The sequence below is a fragment of the Gracilinanus agilis genome, chromosome 1, assembly GCF_016433145.1.
Source record: "Gracilinanus agilis isolate LMUSP501 chromosome 1, AgileGrace, whole genome shotgun sequence".
NCBI lineage: Eukaryota > Metazoa > Chordata > Mammalia > Didelphimorphia > Didelphidae > Gracilinanus > Gracilinanus agilis.
The window spans coordinates 423,533,195-423,555,079 of NC_058130.1; the positions used below are offsets into that span (position 1 = coordinate 423,533,195).

General features: G+C 39.6%; 1 protein-coding gene across 1 annotated transcript in view; it reads left to right on the plus strand.

The window, feature by feature from the left end:
- The window catches only part of EXOC3 (exocyst complex component 3), a 39,360-nt gene extending 38,258 nt beyond the window's left edge, over window positions 1-1,102 (plus strand). Inside the window, exon 13 of the mRNA XM_044665149.1 lies at window positions 421-1,102. Coding sequence (XP_044521084.1) covers window positions 421-592 — 172 coding nt within the window. The 3' untranslated portion in view covers window positions 593-1,102. The remainder of the gene's footprint in view (window positions 1-420) is intronic.
- Window positions 1,103-21,885: the final 20,783 nt, after the last annotated feature.

The following is a 21,885-nucleotide window of genomic DNA, read 5'->3' on the forward strand; positions in this document are numbered from 1 at the left end:
TTACCTTTTTGTTTCACTAAACAAAAATCTACCAAAAAACAGTTGCGTCCATCAAAAATATAAAAGCAAAATCTCTTCCAAATATGGACTGATGATGTAGGAAAAAAATCTACTCATATGGAAAATCCATTTTCTCTTCTCTTTTTAGTCAAAATAAAATCAGCATTAGATCATCCATAGCTTGATTTCCAATAAAAATTTGGCAATTACCAATGCTGATGTGATATACATTTTAATTATTGTTCAGAGTAGCTAGGCATTTAGATCTAGAAGTGCCATTTCTGAGCATATGGAACAAACTGGTAGCATTAAGTTCAGATACCATGTGCTATGTAAAGAGGTTGGATGACTTTTGTGTGGGTTGCATTCAGACTTAGACTAATGCTATTACTGTTACTCTTCCCCTCTCTTCATTCACAGAGATGATCATATTGCAGCTTTGCTTACAGTAAGAGGAGATGCTAGCAGAGATATGAAGCAGACAATTATTGAAACTCTGGAACAAGGTCAAACTCAAATAAATCCAAATTATGTGCCAATTTTTAAAGACATTACAGTTCCTTCACTGAATGTGACTAAACTTCTAAAATAACCAACATAGGAGCCTCTGGTTTTTGTATAATTATTCTTGTGGCTGACCATCAACATCCTTAGAAATGATTAAGACAAGTGTAACTCATTATAATTCAAACATAATTCTTTGAACTTTTGTACCTGTTTGTCATGGAGTTGAAAAGGATTGTTTTAGGCTTATCTGACCAAAAATCTGACTTGCTAGACTGGCCATTTGAAGAATGGCACATTCTGATGGCCTATGTGCATTGTATCAAACTAGCAATAGTTATATTTGCTTATAATGCTTCTGTGATGAATGTACTTTGTAAAGTTGTTCAGGATTCAGAAATGTTAATCATGTGGTTTCTTTATTGTCCAATTAAAATATTTTAAAAGTTTTTAGAGGTCATGAAATGTATAGTAAGAGTCTGTATTCATTTAATTTTCATTGCTTATAAAGCACTTCTGCTTAATGAAAAGGTGGATGCGTACGTATCCTGTTTTGTACATGTGATGCTTGATTAAACTTTTAACATGCTTGCTGCAACCTTATTTTATTTTTAAAAATTAACTTAAAGAAAGAACCTTTCTCTGTTGAAAAATGAGAATGATGACATTTTATAATGATATCCTTATAATTATTTTAGATATTTACTTTAAAAAAATGTTCTCATCCTCCAACTTATTGCTATAGCAAATTCAGCCAGTTTTAATCTATATTCATCCCTATACATCATCTGTCTTCTCTGTCAGTGATTCACATCAGAGTATATCAGTGGAAACACCAGGAGAAAAATCAGAGGGGGTCATTTCATGATACTCATTTGCAAAGAGCTTAGTTTTCTGACTACAGACTGATTTGCCCTTCATGGCTTCATTTTGGTTGGTGATTTTTCTAGAAAGAGTCATGATGTGGAAGATCAGCCAAGATGGCAGAATAGAAAGAATAAGCAACTAGTCTGCCAATAAATATCTAATAAGAATACTGGACTGAGTAGTAACTGGAAAAATAAAGGAGAAGCTACAGTGGCTCATCTTTCTGGCTCAAGATTTCAAATTTGACCAATTGACAGATGACCAGGGCAAAGGTGGGCTGAGAACTTCAACACAGCCCCTTGATGTAATCAGTAGTTGCTGGGGTTTCCTAGAAGAGCTGAGAACTCGGGCTTAATACCCAGAGCCCCAAACATGGGTTGCTCAGAGAATTGTAGAATGCCTAGTTAGGCCATTAACACAAGCTTGCCCAGAGAATATACCTAAGAAAAAAAGAATGAAAAAAAAAACCCAAACTATTATAAAACTAAGAATGCCCAAGACACAAACCCAGAGGAGAATAAACAACTTCAAATCTTCAAAGAAAAACAGCTTGCCCTCAAGATTTATTAGAATTCCTAGAAGAATGATGAAAGAGTTTATAAAAAAGCATTATAAGTGAAATAAAAATACTAGAGAAAATAACTGAAAAAAAATATGTGGAGGAGAGAGGTCTTGGAAAGAATTAACAGACTCATTGAAAATTAAAAAATACCAAACCAAAATTAGACAGAAATATTAAAACAGTAAAAGACTGAAGAATAGAAGAAAATGTATGATATAATGTAAAAAAAGTAAAGACTGGGGAAATATATCAAGGAGATATAATTTGAGAGTTGTCGGGCTACCTGAGAGCTATGACCACAAAAAGAGCCCAGACATATTTCGAGAAATCATAAAACTGCCCACATCTCTCAGAACCAAAGGGCAAAATGAAAGTAGAATTGATTCACCTCCTGGGAAAAAAACAACACCCTAAAATGATAACAGGAAAAAAAAAAAAAAACAAGTCAAATTCAGAACTTCCAAGTTAAAAAAAAATCATTTGCTAGAAAGAATTCCACATATAGAACTATAGCCAGGCTCACACAAGATTTAAGAAGTGAGCCACATTTACATAATAAAGAACATAGAATGTGATATTCTTAAAGGCAAAATATATAGACTTATGAACAAGAATAATTTACCCAGAAGAATGGTATAATTCTTTAGGGGGGAAATAACAGACTTAATGAATCAAAGAACTTCTGAGCAGTCCTAATGAAAAGATTACAGCTGAGGAGAAACTTTGAAATTGCAAACATGGGAGTAAAATATCAGCAGAAGTCATAGCATCTAATAACATAACATCTAATAAAATTGTTTTAGAAGAAAGGAAATGGTAAACTACAGAAGAAATGGGGAGCATATCAGAATCAAGAGGTGCAAGTAAAAGGAAGCTTATATGAAGGAAGAAGGGGGGGAGCAGGTATCACTTGAACTTCACTTTGAACTGAGGCAGAGTGAAATGAGCAGAACAATTTATTGCAGTGTAGTAAAAATGAACAATTTTGAAAGACTGATCAATACAATGATCAACTATGATTTTAGAAAAACAATGATTTGAAGTTTGTCCATGTCTTGACCGTGTATTGATAGACTGGAGTTAAGATGCATTTTCAGACATGGCTAGTATTGGAATCTTTTTTTTTTTTCCTCTTGACTATGCATATGTGTTGAAGGGCTGGTTGGTTGCTTTTTCAAGTGGGAAGGTTGGGTTGGTGGAGTCTGAGGGTAGATGCTTGTTAATTAGAGAAAAAAAAATTAAGCATTGTAACTCTCCTACTCTGTTACTGATTGTTTAACATGTTTCTTAATATAGATAAACCTTTGTTTTTTGTTGTTCATTCATTTCAGTCGTGTTTGGCTCTTTGTGACCCCATTTGGAGTTTTCTTGGCAAAGATGATATTCGAGTGGTTTGCCATTTCCTTCTCTGGCTCATTTTATAGCTGAGGCAAACAGGGTTAAGTGACTTGTCTAAGTCACATAGCTAAGTATCTGAAGCCAGATTTGAACTTGGGAATATGCCTTCCTGACTTCAAATGTCTGGTGCTTTATCCACTGTGACAATAACTGCCCAAAACCTCCTTTTTACTTACCTCTCAGCAATTCTCAATTACCCCACCTCCAACTGGAGATAATTATTTGCTAGTGTAATTATTGCCTGTTTATGTAAAAGGGCCTTCTTCCTTAGCTGTGCCTTCACTCCTCATAGATCTCTTTGGCAACAGCAATTTTTTGAACACCCATTTTAAGTTTAAAAGCTATGAACCATAACTGGCTATTGGAGTAAGAAGTATCACTCTTTGATTTGCTCCTCCACAAAGGCAGTGGCACCTTACTGGTAAATTAAATGTATGATAAGAAAAGAAGACATATTTTAGTTGTCCCTTTACATCATTTAATATAGCTGAGGAAAAGCAAAAAAAATTTTTTTATTAATAATTGTCAATTCTATGGTATTTCAATAATATTTAAATAGTGTTTTAAGACGTACGATGATATACATGTATCTCGTTTGGTTTTCACAACAACTCTGGGATAAGTGCTTCAGGTCATTTGCTTTACAAAGCAACAAAGTTATGTTTAAGAGGTTATATAATTATGTCATGATTATACTTGTATGTAATTATGTTTATAATATATGGATAGTGTTATAATCATATTAATCATAAGGAAAGTGAATTTGAGAAATATGATTGTGAACATGATATACAATTACATTTATATGTGCAGTATATGTATTAGTTATAAGGAAACGGAATTTTGAGAATTAAGTGATTTACTCCTGATCCCAGAGTTATCAAGTAGTAGAGATGAGAATTCAAACCTAAGTCTTTCTGCCTTGTCTCACACTGACTGTCCTGTTTCTTGTCTCTTTCCTGCCTCCAGTGCCTCTGTGGCATCTCGCTAATGTTACCTTTTTCCTTAACTCAGATCCTATTGCTGGTCATGAGGCATAGACTAAGAATCCAAGTTGCCTGGTAGTATCATTGGATGGCACAAGACAAATCCATGATTCATTTCACTTAGTTCTTTTAATTTGGTGCCAGGGGAAGAAAAATTGCTCTGGAGGTAGAGGATGCAGTTCTATTTCTAGGGTTGACTACCTCTGTGACAGTAGGCAATTCATTTAACCTCATTGGGTACCATTTCCATATCTGCAAATGGAGAGGCTTAGACTAAGTGGCCTCTGAGGTCCCTTCCAGCTCTAAATCTATAGTCCTATAAAAGTTTTGGTGGTCACTCCACTCTTTTTTGTATTTTATTTTATTTTGATTTTTTTTAAACCCTTATCTTCCAGCTTAGAGTCAATACTTTGTATTGGCTCCAAGGCAGAAGAGTGGTAAGGGTAGGCAATGGGGGTCAAGTGACTTGCCCAGGGTCAACAGCTGGGAAATGTCCGAGGCCAGATTTGAACCTAAGACCTCCCATCTCTAGGCCTGGCTCTCTATCCACTGAACTACCCAGCTGCCCCCCCCTTGTATTTTATGTTTTATCTTTTAAACCCTTACCTTCCATCTTAGAATCAATAGTAAGTATTGGTCCCAAGGCAGAAGAGCAGTAAGGGTTGGGCAATTGGGGTTAAGTGACTTGTCCAGAGTCAGCACAGTTAGGAAGTATCTGAGGTCAGATTTGAACCTAGAACTTCCTCTCTATCCATTGAGCCCATCTGGCTGCCCCACTCCATTTTGGAAGTTGTGTTAGCATGTTCTTGAAGTAATCCCTGAATTTCAGGTAACACCAAGTTTTTACTTTGTATTTTAAAAGTGTGGCAAGAGGAAATCCTTTAAAAAGGTACTCGATAAATAACAGGAACTGAGGAGAGGAAAAAGCAGTTTCAATTATGGTTTGCCTTAGCCAAAAGACTTAATGTTATATTTGGCACTAGCCGTAAGGGTCAAGCTATCTTGTAATTAAGCCCGCTTGATTTACTGCTTATGAAAGCCGTGTTTCATAGATCACAAACGTACTGCATATGTGTTTGTGGGTGATAGTATGTGGGGCTGATTAGGGCAAATGTTTCATTAAAGCCTGGTACTGACAAGGTCATACTCATGGCATGCAGAGGTGAAAGCGCCCTCTCAACCAGTCCAGCTGTCTCATTTTGCAGATGATCTGGAGGCCCAGAGGGACCAAGTCCTTCGCTGAGACTCTAAGTAGCAGAGCTGAGATTTGAAACCCAATCTGTTTCCAAAGCCAGCGCAAGTGTATACATTTGGATATGTAGAGAGAAAGTGGAGTAACCAAGATCATGAAAACTCACAACAGGGAAGCATTTCAACATTTTGGTATAAACACTCTAAGGGGACCTGGATAGTCCTGGGGCGCCATCTTCTGGTTAGTAGAAGACACCTTTGATCCAGGAAGAACCAGTCAGTGTTGAATTAATTAAATTGTTCATTAAAAATGAAAGACTTGGACTTCGGACTCCCTGCTGTCCAAATAGTTTCTAAGGAGAATTGTAGCATGTTAGAGTTGTAAACAAATGGAAAAACATTTACTAAGCAATTAATATTGTCATTATATAGCACAGGCTTAACTGCTGGGGAGACAAATAGGAAAATCTATTCTGAAGAAGCTTATTCCTGGGATGGGGGAGACAGCATAGATGTACCAGATTTTAGTAACAAGTCAGATGGGAAGGCTCTCCTTCAGCATGCAGCTGCCAAGCAGATGACAATACATCTTAATGTCATTTCCAATGGTTAGACCATATCTGTTTCTCATGTTGAACCATTCTGACAATGCCAAGGATTTAGTGGTAGGAACATTTCTCTTAGATTTTAGAGATCTAATTCAGCTCCTTTTAAAAAATGAAGAAACTCCCAAAAGGCTAAATGGCATCTACAATAACAACATTTGTGATAGGAACAGGACGAGAACCCAGGCATCCCGGATAGTTTAATACCCTTTTCAGTGCCAAGAAACAATGGCACTTCCCAGACATGAGAAACTGGGCAATATAATCATAAGAAACATCATGATCCAGTGGAAAGAATGTGGGCTTTGAGTTAGCCATGTTTTTCTCACTAATGAAAGCATATCACTCAACTGCTTTGTTTTTCAATTTTCTAATCTGTCAAAAACAATTTCTCCATACTTTGCTGGATTGTGTGAAAATTTAATGAGATAGTATATGTGAAAATATTTTGGATAAATTAACAATGTTATTTAGGTATAAAAGGTCTGAAATTACCATGGACTAGATTCAACTAGGTGGCACAGTGCCAGTCTCAGACACTGCCTGTGTGACCCTAGGCAGGTCATTTAACTGTTTTCCTCAGTTTCTTCATCTGTAAAAATGAGCTGGAGAAGGAAATGGCAAAGCACTCTAGTATCTCTGCCAAGAAAAAAAACGAATGGAGTTATGAAGTCAAATGAAACTGAAAACGGCTTAAACAACAAATAAAAATCCAACTCACACAATTAGTCTTGTCTTTCCAGCTAGAATTGTTCTGATTTGCCTGAGGACCTCTTGCTCTGGGAATCTATCTAGCCCCTATCACTATCCTTTTATTAAAAAAAAAATGGCATCTTCACTGGATTGTACTTCAGGTGTTTTTTGTTTTTTTAATTTATTGAAAAGTCAAAATTTGTTCATTTTTCAACTTTGGGCACCTAAGAAAAGCAGAACTTTGCTCCAGATTCCCCTGGATTATTTTAATCCATTGAAAAAAACATTTCCTTTTACTTAGTTTCCCAATTCAAGGAAAAGTAAAACTAGGCAACTAAAGGCATGCTCTCTACTACTCCCCAATATGTATTCTTTATTTTTGTTTCCATTCTATTACTGTAAAGTACCTATCTGAGTATTTCGTCCAGTTATGAGTGCCATATTTTATAAACAACATTGATTAAATGGGGCACGTGTCTTCAAGTATTATCACATGGAATAAAGACTTGACTTATACTACTTGGTCTCAAAGGGCCAAACTTTAAGTATTGAAGAGGCAAGGAGGCAGGTTGCAGTTGATTTCTGCAGTTTTGCAGAAAGGAAAAACTATTACATTTAACCTCTCCAAAAGTAAAATGGACTGCTTTGAGAGGCAGACAGTTTTTTCTGAGGAGATTAAAATTGATTCTGTATCATTTAAAAAAAAATTAAGCCTTTAACTTCTGTGTATTGGCTCCTAGATGGAAGAGAGGTAAGGGTGGGCAATGGGGGTCAAGTGACTTGCCCAAGGTCACACAACTGGGAAATGTCTGAGGCCGGATTTGAACCCAGGACCTCCTGTCTCTAGGTCTGACTTTCAATCCACTGAGCTGCCCCCTCTGTATCATTTTTAACTGACTTTATTTTCAGTTAAGTGATTTTGTCCTGTAATTGCTTACATCGTGGTTCTTTGCCTTTGGACTTAGTTTATAAATTCAGGTGGTATATTAGGAGTTAAGTTTAGAAACCCTTCTGCTAATCACTGTTCTGTTCTTGTCAAGGAAATTTATTATCCTTGAGTGACTATTGGATGTCTTCATCAAGGATGTCTAGTTTTGCTATCCAAAAAAGTTTAGCTTAATATCTTTTGACTTTGCAGGTGGATTCAAACGATGAACTTTTCTTAGTCAGAAGGGGTAGGCAGGAGCCATTTTCTAGTCCTCATTTCCAACTTCCAACCAATTATATTGCTTTCCTATGCCTCAGCTATGTAACCAATCATGTCATCAACCCCATGATGTCATCCACCCTACTTTGTTTTTGTTTTTTTGTTTGTTTGTTTGTTTCAGTCCTCACTTTATTACTCATGGTGCTGGGGAATAATTGTTAATTATTCTAGACTTTGTTGGTATCTGGCCTAGTATATTCTTTTTTTTTTTTAAGATTTAAATATTTTATTTTTTTAGAAAAATTTTCCATGGTTATATGATTCATGTTTTTCCTTTCCCCTTCACCCCCCCCCTCCCCATATCCAATGCACATTTTACTGGTTTTAACATGTGTCATCAATCAAGACTTATTTACATATCATTGATACTTGCATTGGTGTGGTAGTTTCGAGTCTACATCCCCAATCATGTCTGCATCAACCCATGTGCACCCTACTTTGTTTTAACTTTCTAAAAATGAATTGTTTTCATCTTAGGGCCTTTGGCTCAAGAAACTAAGGCAAGCCGTTGACTGATTCTATTAGCAGGTCATGCCTGTTAATAAAATGTTTTCTTGCTTGAAGAAAAGATACCTCAATCTGCTTTTATTGAAGTTTGCTTGTGACATCTCACAGTGGAAGTCAAATAGAATCTGGATGACCACTTCTTGGAGAATTAGACAGTATTCCTCTTTAGGTTCAGGTTAAACTTAACTTCTGATGCTCCTTTCAGTCCTGAGATTTGTGATCCTTCTTTCTCTGGCCTTCTTCCCCTTCCTCTTTTATTTTCTTCCTCTTCCTCTTCCTTTCCTCAGAGTATCCATTTGTATTGATCGGCACATTTAAGTACTGCTTGACCCTTCTGGTGGTATTTAAGGGCAAAAAGAGGTTCCTGACTCTTGGGCTAATATTCGTTGTTGCTGTCAAGCATTGCCAGGGGCCAGCTCCCACGGTATCAGTCCCTGTTTCTTTCTCTCTGTCTCTCCAACATCCAAAGAGTCTCTATCCCCCTAGTTCCTCCAAGTGTATGACCTCATTTGGGGGGAAAAAAAAGATTACATGTTCTCTAGTTTGATCATCCAAAGAGCACTGAATTTAAAGGCAGAGGACATGAGTTCAGATCCTGGCTCATCTATTTTCTGGTCAATTATATAATTTGTGAATTTCGATTTCCTCATTTGCAAAATCTCTAAGTCTCTTCCAGTTCTAAAATCTTAGGAACTTATCCTAAGTGGTATTTACTTTCCTGTTGCCTCCATTTTATAGGAGATTGCATCCCAGAGAGGGTGGGTGACAATGTAGAAGTAAAGATTTGAACTCAAACCTTCTGATGGCAAGATCAGTACTCTTCATTATAACCCACTTTCTTTTAGCATCCAAAATCACCTTCTTGACACAATGAACTAAAAGAGGCCCTTATTGAGGTCTGGAGTCATAGGGCTTAATAAATTTTTTGTTTAGTTATTTTCAGTCATGTCCAACTCTTTTTTAAAAAATTTCTTACCTTCTGCCTTAGAATCAATACTGTGTATTGGTTCCAAGGCAGATGAGTGGTAAGGGCTAGGAAATGGGGGTTAAGTGACTTGGCCAGGGTCACACAGCTAGGAAGTATCTGAAGCCAGAGTTGAACCTAGAATCTCCCTTCTCTAGGCCTGGCTTTCTATCCACTGGAGCTACCCAGCTGCCCTGTGTCCAAATCTTTGTGCCTCCTTTTTGGGCTTTTCTTGGGAAAATGCTGGAGTAGTTTGCCATTTCCTTCTCCAGCTCATTTAAAGATGAAGAAACTGAGTCAAATGGCAAAGTAGTGACTTACTAGTGTCTGAACTGATGTCTTCTTGGATCCAGGCCCATCGTTCTATCCACTGAACCACCTAGCTGCCTGCTTAATAAATACTCTGATTCTAAAGTGGTTATGTACACAGTAGAGAATGACAGAAATCAAACAAGCATTGATTAAATACTAAATACCAGGCATTGTGGTAAATGTTGGAGCTACAAAGACAAAAAGGATGAAACAATCATTGCTCTCAAATTACATACTATCCAGGTGAGCAGGCTCCAGTTTGATCATAACAATGATTTTTGAAAGTCTGACCCCACTTCGGAGGCCCTTAGAGCCCTACACATAACAATAGCAACGACAAAAAATAAGAAATACTTGTTGTTGTTTTTGTATTTTTGAGCCTGGAAGGGAAGTGGCTTATCATGGACCTGTTCCCATTATTGATCAGCAATGAAATGGAAGCTTCAGCCATACGTCTCTTCCCCACTCAAGTCCATCCTATACTTGGCTCTCAAAGTGGTCTTCCAAAAGCCCTGGCCAGACCTTTTGGACTTTGCCATCATGGCCTCATGCCAGGTACCTTTCTTCCCCTTTTCAGGTTCATTTTGTGTGGTCTTTCCCTCATTAGATTGGAAGCTCCTTGAGGGCAAAGACTAACACTCTTTGATTTTTGTGTCCTCAGCACTTAGCACAGGGCCTGACACATGGTAGATAATAAATGTTTATCCACAGATTTGCTCTCAAAGCCTTCTATAACCTGTCTCTCCCACCCCCAACTCCCTCCTTTCTAGGCTTCTTATACCATGTGTAATCTGTGATCCAGTGTCACTAGCTTCCTCTTTGCTATTCCTTGATCAAGACAGTCTAGCTTCTGATTTTAGGTATTAGAACTGGCTGTTCCCCATCCCAAAATGTTCTCCCTCCTCATTTTTGCTTCCTGCCTTCCTTCAAGTCCCAGGGAAAATCCCACGTTCAGGTAGAAAGCCTTTTTTGATCCCTCCTTTGACAGTCTCCCATTACCCCAGTATACGCTCGACTACCGCAATAGCCTGCCATCTCCTATCTCTTCCCCAATCCAGTAAATTCTCCCCTGGGTTGCCAAACTGACCTTCCTAAAGTACAGGTTCCAATACCTTCCTTCCCCGCTCAATAAACTCCAGTGGCTCCCTATCGCCTTCAAGATCCAATAGAAAACCTGCTGTTACCTAAAGCCCTCCATAACATGTTGTCCTCCTTGGCTTCCAGACTTCTTCCCACTCATTTCATTCCCACTTATTTCCCACCATGCGCTCTTGGGACCCAATCCCACCGCCTCCGGGTCCATCTCTTGTCTCCAAGATGTCTTTTGATTGGCTGTCCTCTACCCCTGGACTTCTTCCTTCTTCCTTTCTATTTCCTGCCCTCCTGGACTTTTTTTTAAGCACAGCCAACATCTCACCTTTTACAGGAAACTGTACCTAACCCTCCTCGATTCTAGTGCCTTCTCTCTGTGGTTACCCCTGCATTACCTGGGATATAGCTTTTATGTACGTAGTTGTTTGGCTTTTCTCTCTCTCTTTAGCTTCTTTTGCCTTGCTCTGCATGCCCAGCACTTAGCACAATAAAGGCAGAGAGTAGGCGCTTACCTGATGCGTATTGACTATAATATGGCAAGCTATGGAAGAAGGTTTTTGGGTGCTCCAAAGATAACTTGAGTATACCAAGGCAAGGGTTAAGGAGGAAGCACAGTGTTGGACAAGCAGCATTGGTCCTGGGTTTGAATTCCACGGTTGCCTCTCATTTGCTATTTAATGTCGGACAGTCAGTTTCCCTCTTTGTAAAATGAGGAGTTCGCCTAGATCAGTGATGGTGAACCTTTTAGAGATGGAGTGCCAGCCACCCCCCCACTGAGTGCTGTGTAGCTTCTCCCCAGGGACCTTGTGCCATGCCCCTCCCTGCCACTGAGTGCCTGCCCCCCCCTCCATTACCTCACACAGGAAAGGGAGAAAGTGCTCCCATTGGGTTGGTCAGGGTGGAGGGGCAGTTGAAATGAGGAATGTCCTCTGCAAGTATAGAGAGGGGGAGGGGAGTGGCCCAGGAGCTCTGTTCCTCTCCAGCTCTGCCACCTGTGAGCTGCCCACCTTACCCCCTTGTACACTCCCATTGACTGCTGGGCAGAGAGGTGGGGGATGTGAAAAAGTGTCATCTGGCATAGTGGGGAGGGGGGGAGCAGCTCCACCCAAGTCTCCTCTGCCTTTCTAGTAATGAACTCTGGGGAGAATGGGGGAGAGTGGCCTCATGCCTACAGAGAGGGCTCTGTGTGCCATCTTTGGCACCCGTGCCATAGGTTTGTCATCACCAGCCTAGATGATCTCTAATGTTCCTTCTAGCTCTGAGTCTGATTTTAGGAATGTAGCTACTGAGGAAGGGAGGAGGAAGATGGAGAAGAGATGTGGGAGGAGCCCCAAATTCAAAAATTTTGCCTAGAGCTAGTCCTAGTTAACATTTTCTCTTCCCACCTCCCCGAAACCAAAAGGGAAGAAACCCTTTCCAGAATAAATGAGCTGCTATATTCTTATCAAATCTTATCCGCACCCTGCTTTCAGTGAAAAAGCCAGGAGAAGTGAGCTTCTATGGCCCCAATCCTTCATTTACTTGCCCAAGGCAGAAGACCCCATGAGACTCACTGATTAAGGGTCCTCTCTGGATCAGCAGGGTATAGGGACCCTGTGTTTCTCATTGTGCAAAATAACAAGTTTTCAATTCACGGTTTCACTGTCTGTCTACACCCTTGCATAGTCTATTAAGTAGATTTCTTTTCTCTGTCTGAAAGATCATATCTTTGGTCTTATGATCATGGCAGAGAAGATCAAAGCAGATTCATTCCCAACTACACCTTTTTTTTAATCACGCATTTGCTACAAAGAACAACCCTTTAAAAAGGGGGAAGGGAATAAATTAATTTTAATGTCTGAGCAATGGTCGCATATGTATTTCTTTATATCTGGGATTATGAAATGTAATTCCAACAAAATCATAATTTATAGACAAAATTTTCATCACAAGGTGATTTGAAAATATATTTCATAGAATTGATCAAGCAATATTACAGCATGTAATGGGAATGAAGCCCTATCCTTACTTAGGAATTATTGCCAATCCTCTAAAAGGCATCTGGAGAAAGGCTCATTAAGGCACATAATTATTTGTGATTAAGATCACACAAAGTTCCAATTTGATCACATATCTGTAAATTAACATTCCATACAACCAGCTTAACAACTCACAACTCAGCTTCCAGTTCAATACCAAGGAAATTCTTCCCCTTTTTTTCTCACCATGATAGATCACTATCACAGCACACTGAACATCGCAACAAAATTAAACCGAGTACAAAGTATACTGAACTGAGAATCATTGATTTCTTATATTTATGCATTTTATCTTTGTACAACGAAGTAGGCTAAAGGTATGTATTAAATAAATAGGAAATTTAAATTCTTCCCTAATAAAAATTATATAACACATTTTTCTCCTAAGGAATATACATTCATAAGAATTTCGTTTACATTCCGTTTTACAGTAATGATAAAAATGGTGAGAATGTGCTATTTATCAAATATATCTACAGTAATAAGATTCATAACACTGTGTAAATAGACTAAAAATCTACTGAACTCATTCTTGAGAATGTGAAATGTAGGGAAGAGAAATATCACACCTTCCATGAAATGAGGTCTCCTTGTTCAATACAAAATATTCTTATCTGGAAATTCTACCCCCTATACAGTTATTGGGTAACTTCTGTATTTCATACAAACACAGATGAAAGAAAATATCTGCCTGGCCACTAAAGGACAAACCACAAAGAAAAAAAATAACAACAAAAACAAAAGGTTCAAGTAAATATTTGTTGAATGAATGAATGAAACAATAGACAAATGTGTTCTCAAGTCACAGCTGAGCTCTGCTGACCAACATCCATAGGCAGTAGTGTACGGTTGGGACAGGACAGTCAAAGAGCTTTTTTTCCTGTCTTAACAGCCGATTGTGCTGAAGATGATTGGGTAGAATGTGCTGCAGTCCAACTTATTTGTTAAGATGGTTGAAAATATCTGATTGTCTGTGCTGTGATCCATTTTTTAAAAAGTCGTTGCTTTGTTTTTAGATTATCTGGATAAGGGCTATGCCAAGCTTGAGCTTTCCAAAACATAGGATGCAACTGAGCAATTAAAGGAGGCACTTTGGAAAATGGATTAACTCTTTCAGGTCTTTAAGGACTTTTCAGTGCACAGGAAAGGTCATTCTTAGGATGACATCTCAACAGCCTGAAACACTTAGTGTAGCTCTCAGAGTGCCCAGAATATTGTCATGCTGGAAGTCTGTTTTTTGACAGCATAGAATTAGCCATTTTCTGGTCAAATTATTCTTTGGGAATTGTCCTGAAGAACCAACCTTGCTGCTCAACAGGTCTAACTGGCCATGTGATTAACCTGAGGGGATCATTATGATGGCCGAGAACACCAGACTTGCTTTCAATATAAAATTATATATATCTAGATTGATTTCTGCACCGTGGAAATCATGCTGACTGAAAAGATGGTTGGGAAACATGAAGAACCGTTGGAAAACATGCAAAGTTCACTAGAAGAGATCCCCATTACACCACCACTCTTTATTACACATTGGGATGTGATAAGCCAAAATGGGTCCCCTGAATCCAAGCACCTCCGTGTATTAAAAAGAAAAACAGGACAGTAATATTCCTAAATGCGGGTCTCAGAATCTTGGCCCCAGTGACAGATTTTTAAAAGGTATCTGCTCTATTATGGGATAATTCCTTCTTTATTTGGAACAAACATTTGTAGGGATATGAAAACAAGGAGTCTTTAGCTACTTGAGTAATCTGCAATTGGTGCACACTATGATAAATGAATATAAACTATTCATTGCTTTTCCCTTGCCATGACTATTCTGAGAGCAGCTGCTGGTAAAAGATGAATCACAAATTGGAAGACAAAGGTGATCAGTGAGCAATTTCATTTTCCTGATCAAAGAGCTTCAGAATACTGATTGCTTATGCCATACTTATAAAAAAACATTTTAAAATCACTAGTCTGCCTCTTATGTCTCCCCAAAATAGAAGCTTGAACAATGCAGCTTGAATTCTGCTGGACTCAGATGTGAACCAAGGAGCCATTCATTTATTACTTGGTGTTCAAAAGACATCCAGCATCAGAGAAGTGTGCAATATGTTCCCCAAGTTTACAACCTGGTCGATACTCCCTTTCTCTTGGCTACGGGGAGGGGAGAGGTGCTCTTTTGCCACCCTGTTCTCACTCTTTACCCCCCTCTAAAAGAGCACCTACTCTTCCTTTCACTAGGACTACTTTGGGTCCTTTCTGGTGGGGCTGGGGAGTGGGAGTAAGGGGTGAGGAAGGATCCTAGGATTAATTTTCCAATTCTGAGCTTTGTCAACATAGAAGATTGATGTTCTCTAAAAAGTGAACAACTCTCCCACCCCCTTTCAGGAGCCATCCAGAGTTGGATGAAAAATCATCACAGCTACTCTGAGATGGGTTCCTTCCTGCTTTTCTTGAAATCATGCCCTAATGATGGCATGGGGTGATTCATACTTAAGTTGTCTTAAGGATTGGCTCCCCTCTTCCCAGAGCATAGGAATGTTGGGGGAGGGGAGAAAGAAAAAAAAGATTCAACAGACAGTTTTAGTGCAAATTTCTGAATTGTCACAGAAGGCTCACCTTGTAGATCTCCTAATATGTTCTCAGGCTCCCTTTGATGAAAAAATAGATATACTTTACCATTTGGTTGTTTCTACTTCTCAAAGAATGTGGGAAAATGATGATGGCAGCTACACAGAACAAATACAACTTATCTAATCAGTCAAATCAGTTTGTTGGAAGAGAAAATAGCCTTTCAGTCGAATTGTTCGTTGGGTACCATGTTTTAAAAGAACTGATTTTTAAATCAGGTTTTTAACCAGCAGTTTGGCACCATGAGTAGGGAAGGTATCCAGAATATACGCTGGGGCCATTCTGAAGTTGGATGCTCTTATGTTGGCAGGCATACATTATTAATCATTGCAATCTTCCCTCTCTCTCCCACCTCCTCCACTGCTCAGGACTGTCCTTCCCATTGTTTGGTCTAACAAACTACCTGATTATTCTGGTGGTGTCTTAAACCAGAGAGTTCAGGCAGGTGAACCACTCTATGAAAAGTGCTTCCCCAGGTCCTGAGGAATGCCAGAATCCTTAAAGCAGTTAGGCCTTCAGTCTCAGTCCTAATAATAGTCATAAGGGGTGCTGAGTAATCCCTTGCAGAAATATAGCTAAGCTTTCTCTTTATTGTTGCATTCCAAACAGGATAGTTGACTAGGGGAATAGGTAGCTTAAAAAACTGGTGAGATAGAACCTGACTCCTTACTTCTCCTGGTTTGGGACAGTAGCAGGCCAATGTTTGGACAATCAGTTGTTATGCAATATCCAAAACTATCAATCATTCAGTCTAATCATTCACTTTTATGTGCTGTCAGGAGATGAAGAGACAGAAGGCCTTATTTAGATTTCACTGATAGAAAACAATATAGAGAGTTCAAAGGACTTCCTAAGTGTGCACAGTGGCAAAAATGGGAGCTGAACTCTTATTTCTCTGAGGTCCAGAAACTCCATCCTGAACTTCAGTCAGTGTTCACCTTGAGTTGACTAATGCAGGAAACTTTGGTGTCAAAAAGATAAAGATACATAATTAAATCAAAATGTCCTAAGTTGAAACAAATGAAATACAAGACAGTTTGTTGGGGAAAAAATGCATCCTCCCCAAAGAACCCTGGTGCACTTTGGAAAAGTCATTTGAGCTTGGCCTCACCCACTAAACAAGTAGCTCACACCTACGGCCAATCCTTCCCCAAAGTTTACCTGTTGGGCAAGAAAGCCTGATGATAACTCAGGACAACTAGGGATCTTTAGCAATCATACATTGTAATGGCTCCTTGCTTTGGGGTCCAAAAGAGTTCATTTACTAGGAAAGATCTGGCTGACCAAGACAATTCTTGCTCAGCTGGGAGGATGTGTTGGGGCATAAAGTACAATTTTATTGTCCTATCTCCCAAAGCAGCCAGGATATACTAATATCCAACATCTCTGTCCACAGTACTTGTGAGTTTTTGCTTCCTGAGTCATCAAATTGTGGCACTTAAATAAAGTAACACAAAAGGACAGAGGAAATAAGACTAATTGAGTTGTGCAAAGAGATTAAGAAAATATACAGTAGATGGGAACATAAATGGTGGCAAAATTGGCCAATAAGGGACTAATCACTCAGACTCATTTAAGTGGTCTTTCTGATGAAAAGGGGAGGAAAGATGTGTGAATTATTATTTAAACAAAAACAAAAGTCAAATTTGTAGTTAACTATCCATTGAATATTAGCTAAATCCCACCATTACCAACATCAAAGGTCCAAAGAGACCTTTTTTGTGACTTGTTCATTACAGCAGAGGAATCAACCATGTGCAAAGACTGCAGAAAAGAAATCTGTTCATGGATGAGTTTTCCAGATGAGGCCAATCAAATCTCTGTGTCTGACTTTTAGATGGTCCCACTAGATGGGTCAACAAATTAGCCGTGAAGACCATGACTGTTTCATCAGGTAGTTCTCTATTGCTCGATCTCAGCATCACTGAGAGAAATCAGCTATATAACGAGGAATCGAATCCCCCAAGTGAAGTGAGTTTTTCAAGGATTCAATGACACAAAACAGTCAGAAGTAGGAAAATGATGTCTGAAGAGTTTCCCTTGGAGGAAAAGGCACTGATCCATCTCATCCAGAGGAGACCTGAGATCCCAAAGAAAAGCCGAGCAGTAGTTCCAAGACAACAGCTTTATCTTTGTTTTTGTTTTGTTTTGTTTTGTTTTTATCTAAAGCTAAGGCGATACCTCTCCCTAACCATATTCCTACTTTCCCCCTTGTGACATTTCCCTCTCACCCTTCTTCTCATTGGCTAAATTTTACTTACGAGCTCTGTGGGCAGGGATGCCACCTGAGCAGCACCCAACACAGTTCTACTACAGCAACCGTAGCTAAAGAGGGCAGTAAAACATTTGGGAGTTCGTTACTGTGGACTCAATCTTGCCATACTCCCCCTTCCTCAAATCGCTGCAGAGGACATGGCGCCCCAGGCAAAGGATGCCAAGAAGTTTCAGCCTGAAGAATCTTGCGTTTCCTCTCGTGCCAATGAGGAAAAGGAGAAATGCTAGCTAGAAGTGCCTCTGCAGGACAGACAAAGCTGGGACTCTGAGGGTTTCCTTTTCCCCTTTTTGCGATGGAGAGCTCCAATTTTCCTGGATTCAGTTCCCCACCCCGCTTCTCTTTTTCTATGCCCAATGATATCCCTCCCCCCTTCCCGCCCCCCCAAACCCTGCTCTCTCCTGGATCACAGCTGCGTCTCCTCTTGTTCCAGAGAATGTGGGAGGATGTGGCAAGACTGAGGGAGGGAAGCGAGTTTCTGCAGCTTGGGGTAGCGTAGGGGTTTGGGTCTGTGGAAGGACCTTCGGCTCTGAACTCGCCTCGCTGCCGCTGACCTCAAGTGTGCATGCATGTTGAGCAGGGTTCTCTTCTCCTGGAGGGCTTTGGGGGCAGGGCCCCCCAGCTCTTCTTTCAGGCCCGTAGGTGGGTCTTGCTTGGGATTCGCTGACTCTCCTTTGGTCTCAGAACCATAGCCCGGGCTCACGGGAAGGGGGTTGTTCTGACTGGAGTTGGTATTGGGGTTGGTCTCAGGCGGCTTTCCATCATAAGGCTTTGTGTATTCTGAGGCGGGAGGCAGAGTACTGACTCCTCTGTTGTCTAGGGAAGAATAGTTCTGTGTCCATGGCCTTTGCAGACAGGCTGGGAGGAGGAGCAGGGGCTTCTCTGGGGGACACGAAGTGGGGTTGGCTTGATCGGGTTTCCAGGAAGGCAGTTTTTCCCTTGAAGAAGAATATCCTGTCAATGGCACATCAGAACCTGTCTCACCTAGGACAGCAAATGGAGACAATCAATCAATCCAGCAATGAATTATTAAAATGAGAGAATTTGGGGGCTGGGAGGGACCTCTGGGTTTACCCAATCCAGTACATTCTTTTCACATGAGGAAGCCAGAGTGACAAATTGCACAACTAATTTGAGGCAGAGCAGGACCTAAAATCCTGGTTTCCTGACTTCCAGTTCAAGGTACTTTCTAGTAACAGGCAAGAGTTATGTAGTGCTCCCTTATGGCTCCTCACCATATCCCTGTCAGATAGATAGTAGGACAGGAGTTATTATTATCCCATTTTCATAGATGAAAAAACTGAGGACACGAAGGGAAAGAGACCTGCCCAAAGTCAAAATCAAAGATGAAATGTAGTTTAAAAAACAAACAATGAATTTGGAGTCAGAGGAATGGCTCTGAATATCATTTCTACTACTTATTACTTATGTAGGATGGGCCGGTCATTTTACCTCTCTAGGGCTTCTGCCTCTTTCATCTTTTTTAAGTAGAATATTTGGGGGGATATGGAGACAGGAAGAAAGGCAAAAACAGTTCCTGTATTTGCAGGGGAGACAATGTAAATAACTAGATATATACAAGCTATATACAGAGTCAATGGAAGACAATCTAACAGAAGGAAGTATTAGAAACTAAAGGATAGGACTGAGAAGATATTGGGGGGGGGCAATGGGGGAATAGCCAGGGCCAAAGCACAGAGACAAGGGATAGAATATTGTGTCTGAGGAACTGCGAGGAGGCTAAGGAAGCTGGATTGTAGACTTTGTGAAAGGAAGTGAAGTGGGAGAAGGCTGGAAGAGGCCAGTTTATGAAGAAATGGAAAAATCAGAAAGATTTTATATTTTGTCCTGAAGGTAATAGGAATTCCTCTAGTGGGGGGGGGAATGACATGGTAAAGTCAAAAAAACCATATTGGCAAGCTAGAGAGGATCAATAGGAGAGAAGAAAAATTTGAGGTGGGGAAAACAAAAGGGTCCAGATGAGAGGTGATGAAAGAATGATCTAGTGTTGTGTCTAAATGAATAAGAGGATGTGTAGGAGGAGAAAAATTGACTAAATATGGAGAGTTGAAGATGATACCAAGGTTTAAGGACTGAGTAGATGATGGTGTCCTAAGTAGTAATAGTTCAGAAAGGGGGAAAATTTTAGGTGATGATAATGAACTGTTTTTCACATGTTGAGTTTGAGTTTGAGTTTGAGATATCTATGGGACATATAGTTTTGAGGTTTTCAAAAGGCAGTTGGGAAGGCATGAATGCTAGACATATAGATTTGGGAATGATCAGCACAGTGAGGATAACTGAACCCATGGGAGCAGATGAGATAACCAAGTAATATATTATAGAGGGAGAGAATTGGTGGCTCAGAACAGATCCTTGGGAAGCACCCAGGGGTAGTGGGTTTGACAGGGATGACTCTTCATTGTCTACAGCTCCTCTATTGTTCTGTTTGATTGTAAGCTCCTTGAAAACAGGACTGCCTCCCTTTTGTATTTGTGAGCATAGCACTTAGCACAGTGACTGGCATATAGGAGGAGCTTAATGAATGTGTTTAGTTCATGCATTCATTTATTCTGACTGAATCTCCTTTTAACACCTTCTTCCTTTAAATTCTCTCCTTAAAGCAAGGCACTGTGGGCTCAGGAAGGCTCCTTTCCTCAAAGTTATATTCAAAAGCTTTGTGGACACCAATTGACTTCTTTGCAGGTGATTCATGAGACCCTATCTATTGAATAAGATTATAGCATTCATTCTGGCCTGCCTTTTACCTGTGCAAATTATTCTTATTAAGTGCTTCTTGAGGGTAAGGCCCAAAACTTATTCATCTCTGTGCTTCAGGATCTGGCACAGTGCCTTGTATACAGTAGGAGCTGAATGAATCTGTGATTGCAGGGTGGCATCTGGCTATTTAAGTGGATACACAAATGATGCATGGAGTTCAGGAAATCATTCCATGTGCCCTTCCCTTTCCATGTTTGACTATTTATTCTTATTGTAGTCTCCTGTCCAAGGGTAAAACCAAGACTGTTTTGTCCTACAAATAGAGCTCTAACCAGAAAAGTCCTAAAACACTAAGAAGGTCTAGCAAAGGTTAGGGGGTTCAGGAGAAAGGGAAGAGTTAGTAGCTGCTAGCCCATCCTCTGGCTTTTGCCCTGAAATTAAAATTCTGTTTTTTGGTTCTACTCAGCCCTTCACTTTCTTCAAAGGTATGCACTCAGAAAGAAAGGCAACCTCACCTAATCAGGTTGAAACTTGCAAGTATCACTCTGCAGAAGAGAAGTTTTACTGGGAGGAGAAAAAGCAAGTATGCGTTGCTTGGGAATGGGCTCCCTGTGTGTGCTTGAAATCCCCAGGTGGTTTAAAAAAAAAAGAAAAGAAAAGAAAAGAAAAGAAAGCTCTCAACCTTAGGGAGAAGGCATGGGGTGGAAGCTAATCAGTAGAAGCAGCAGCAGAATGCTTCTTGTGAAAAAAAGTCATCCCTGCCTAATAGTGACAGTCAGAGAAGCTTGATAGAAGTGGCTTCTCAAACTATTTACCAAACATTTCTAATTCCAAACTATTGCTAATGAAGAAGGCTCATTTTTACCCAGAAATTCCTTAAACAGACCTAATAATAATAGAGGGATTCTCCAAGAGGAAGGAGACAACCTTTCCCCTAGTTGAGTCATTCATTATCTCCTGGTCCCCTTTGTCAAATTGAGGAGAGAAAACTAATCTTGTTTTTGTTTTAGTTTCTTTCTAAATCAACACAAAACAGCCAGTTAGAATTCTACCACACCTTAGTTTGGGGAGAGGTTTTATTCAAGCTAGAGCTTTTAAATCAGATGTTCTTAATCTTTTTTTTTTAATCATGGACTCCTTCAGCACTCTGGTGAAACCTATGGACTCCATCTCAAAAATATGCTTTTATGTGCATAAAATAAAATACGGAGGATTATGAAAGAAACCAATTATATTAAGATTCAGTTATCAAAATATTTTTTAAAAAAGGTCACAGACTTCATGTGAAGAACCCCTATTTTAAGTGAAGCTAAAACACTTGCTGTGTCACTAAAAAAGTAATTCAATTTTCTCTCTTTTTTCCA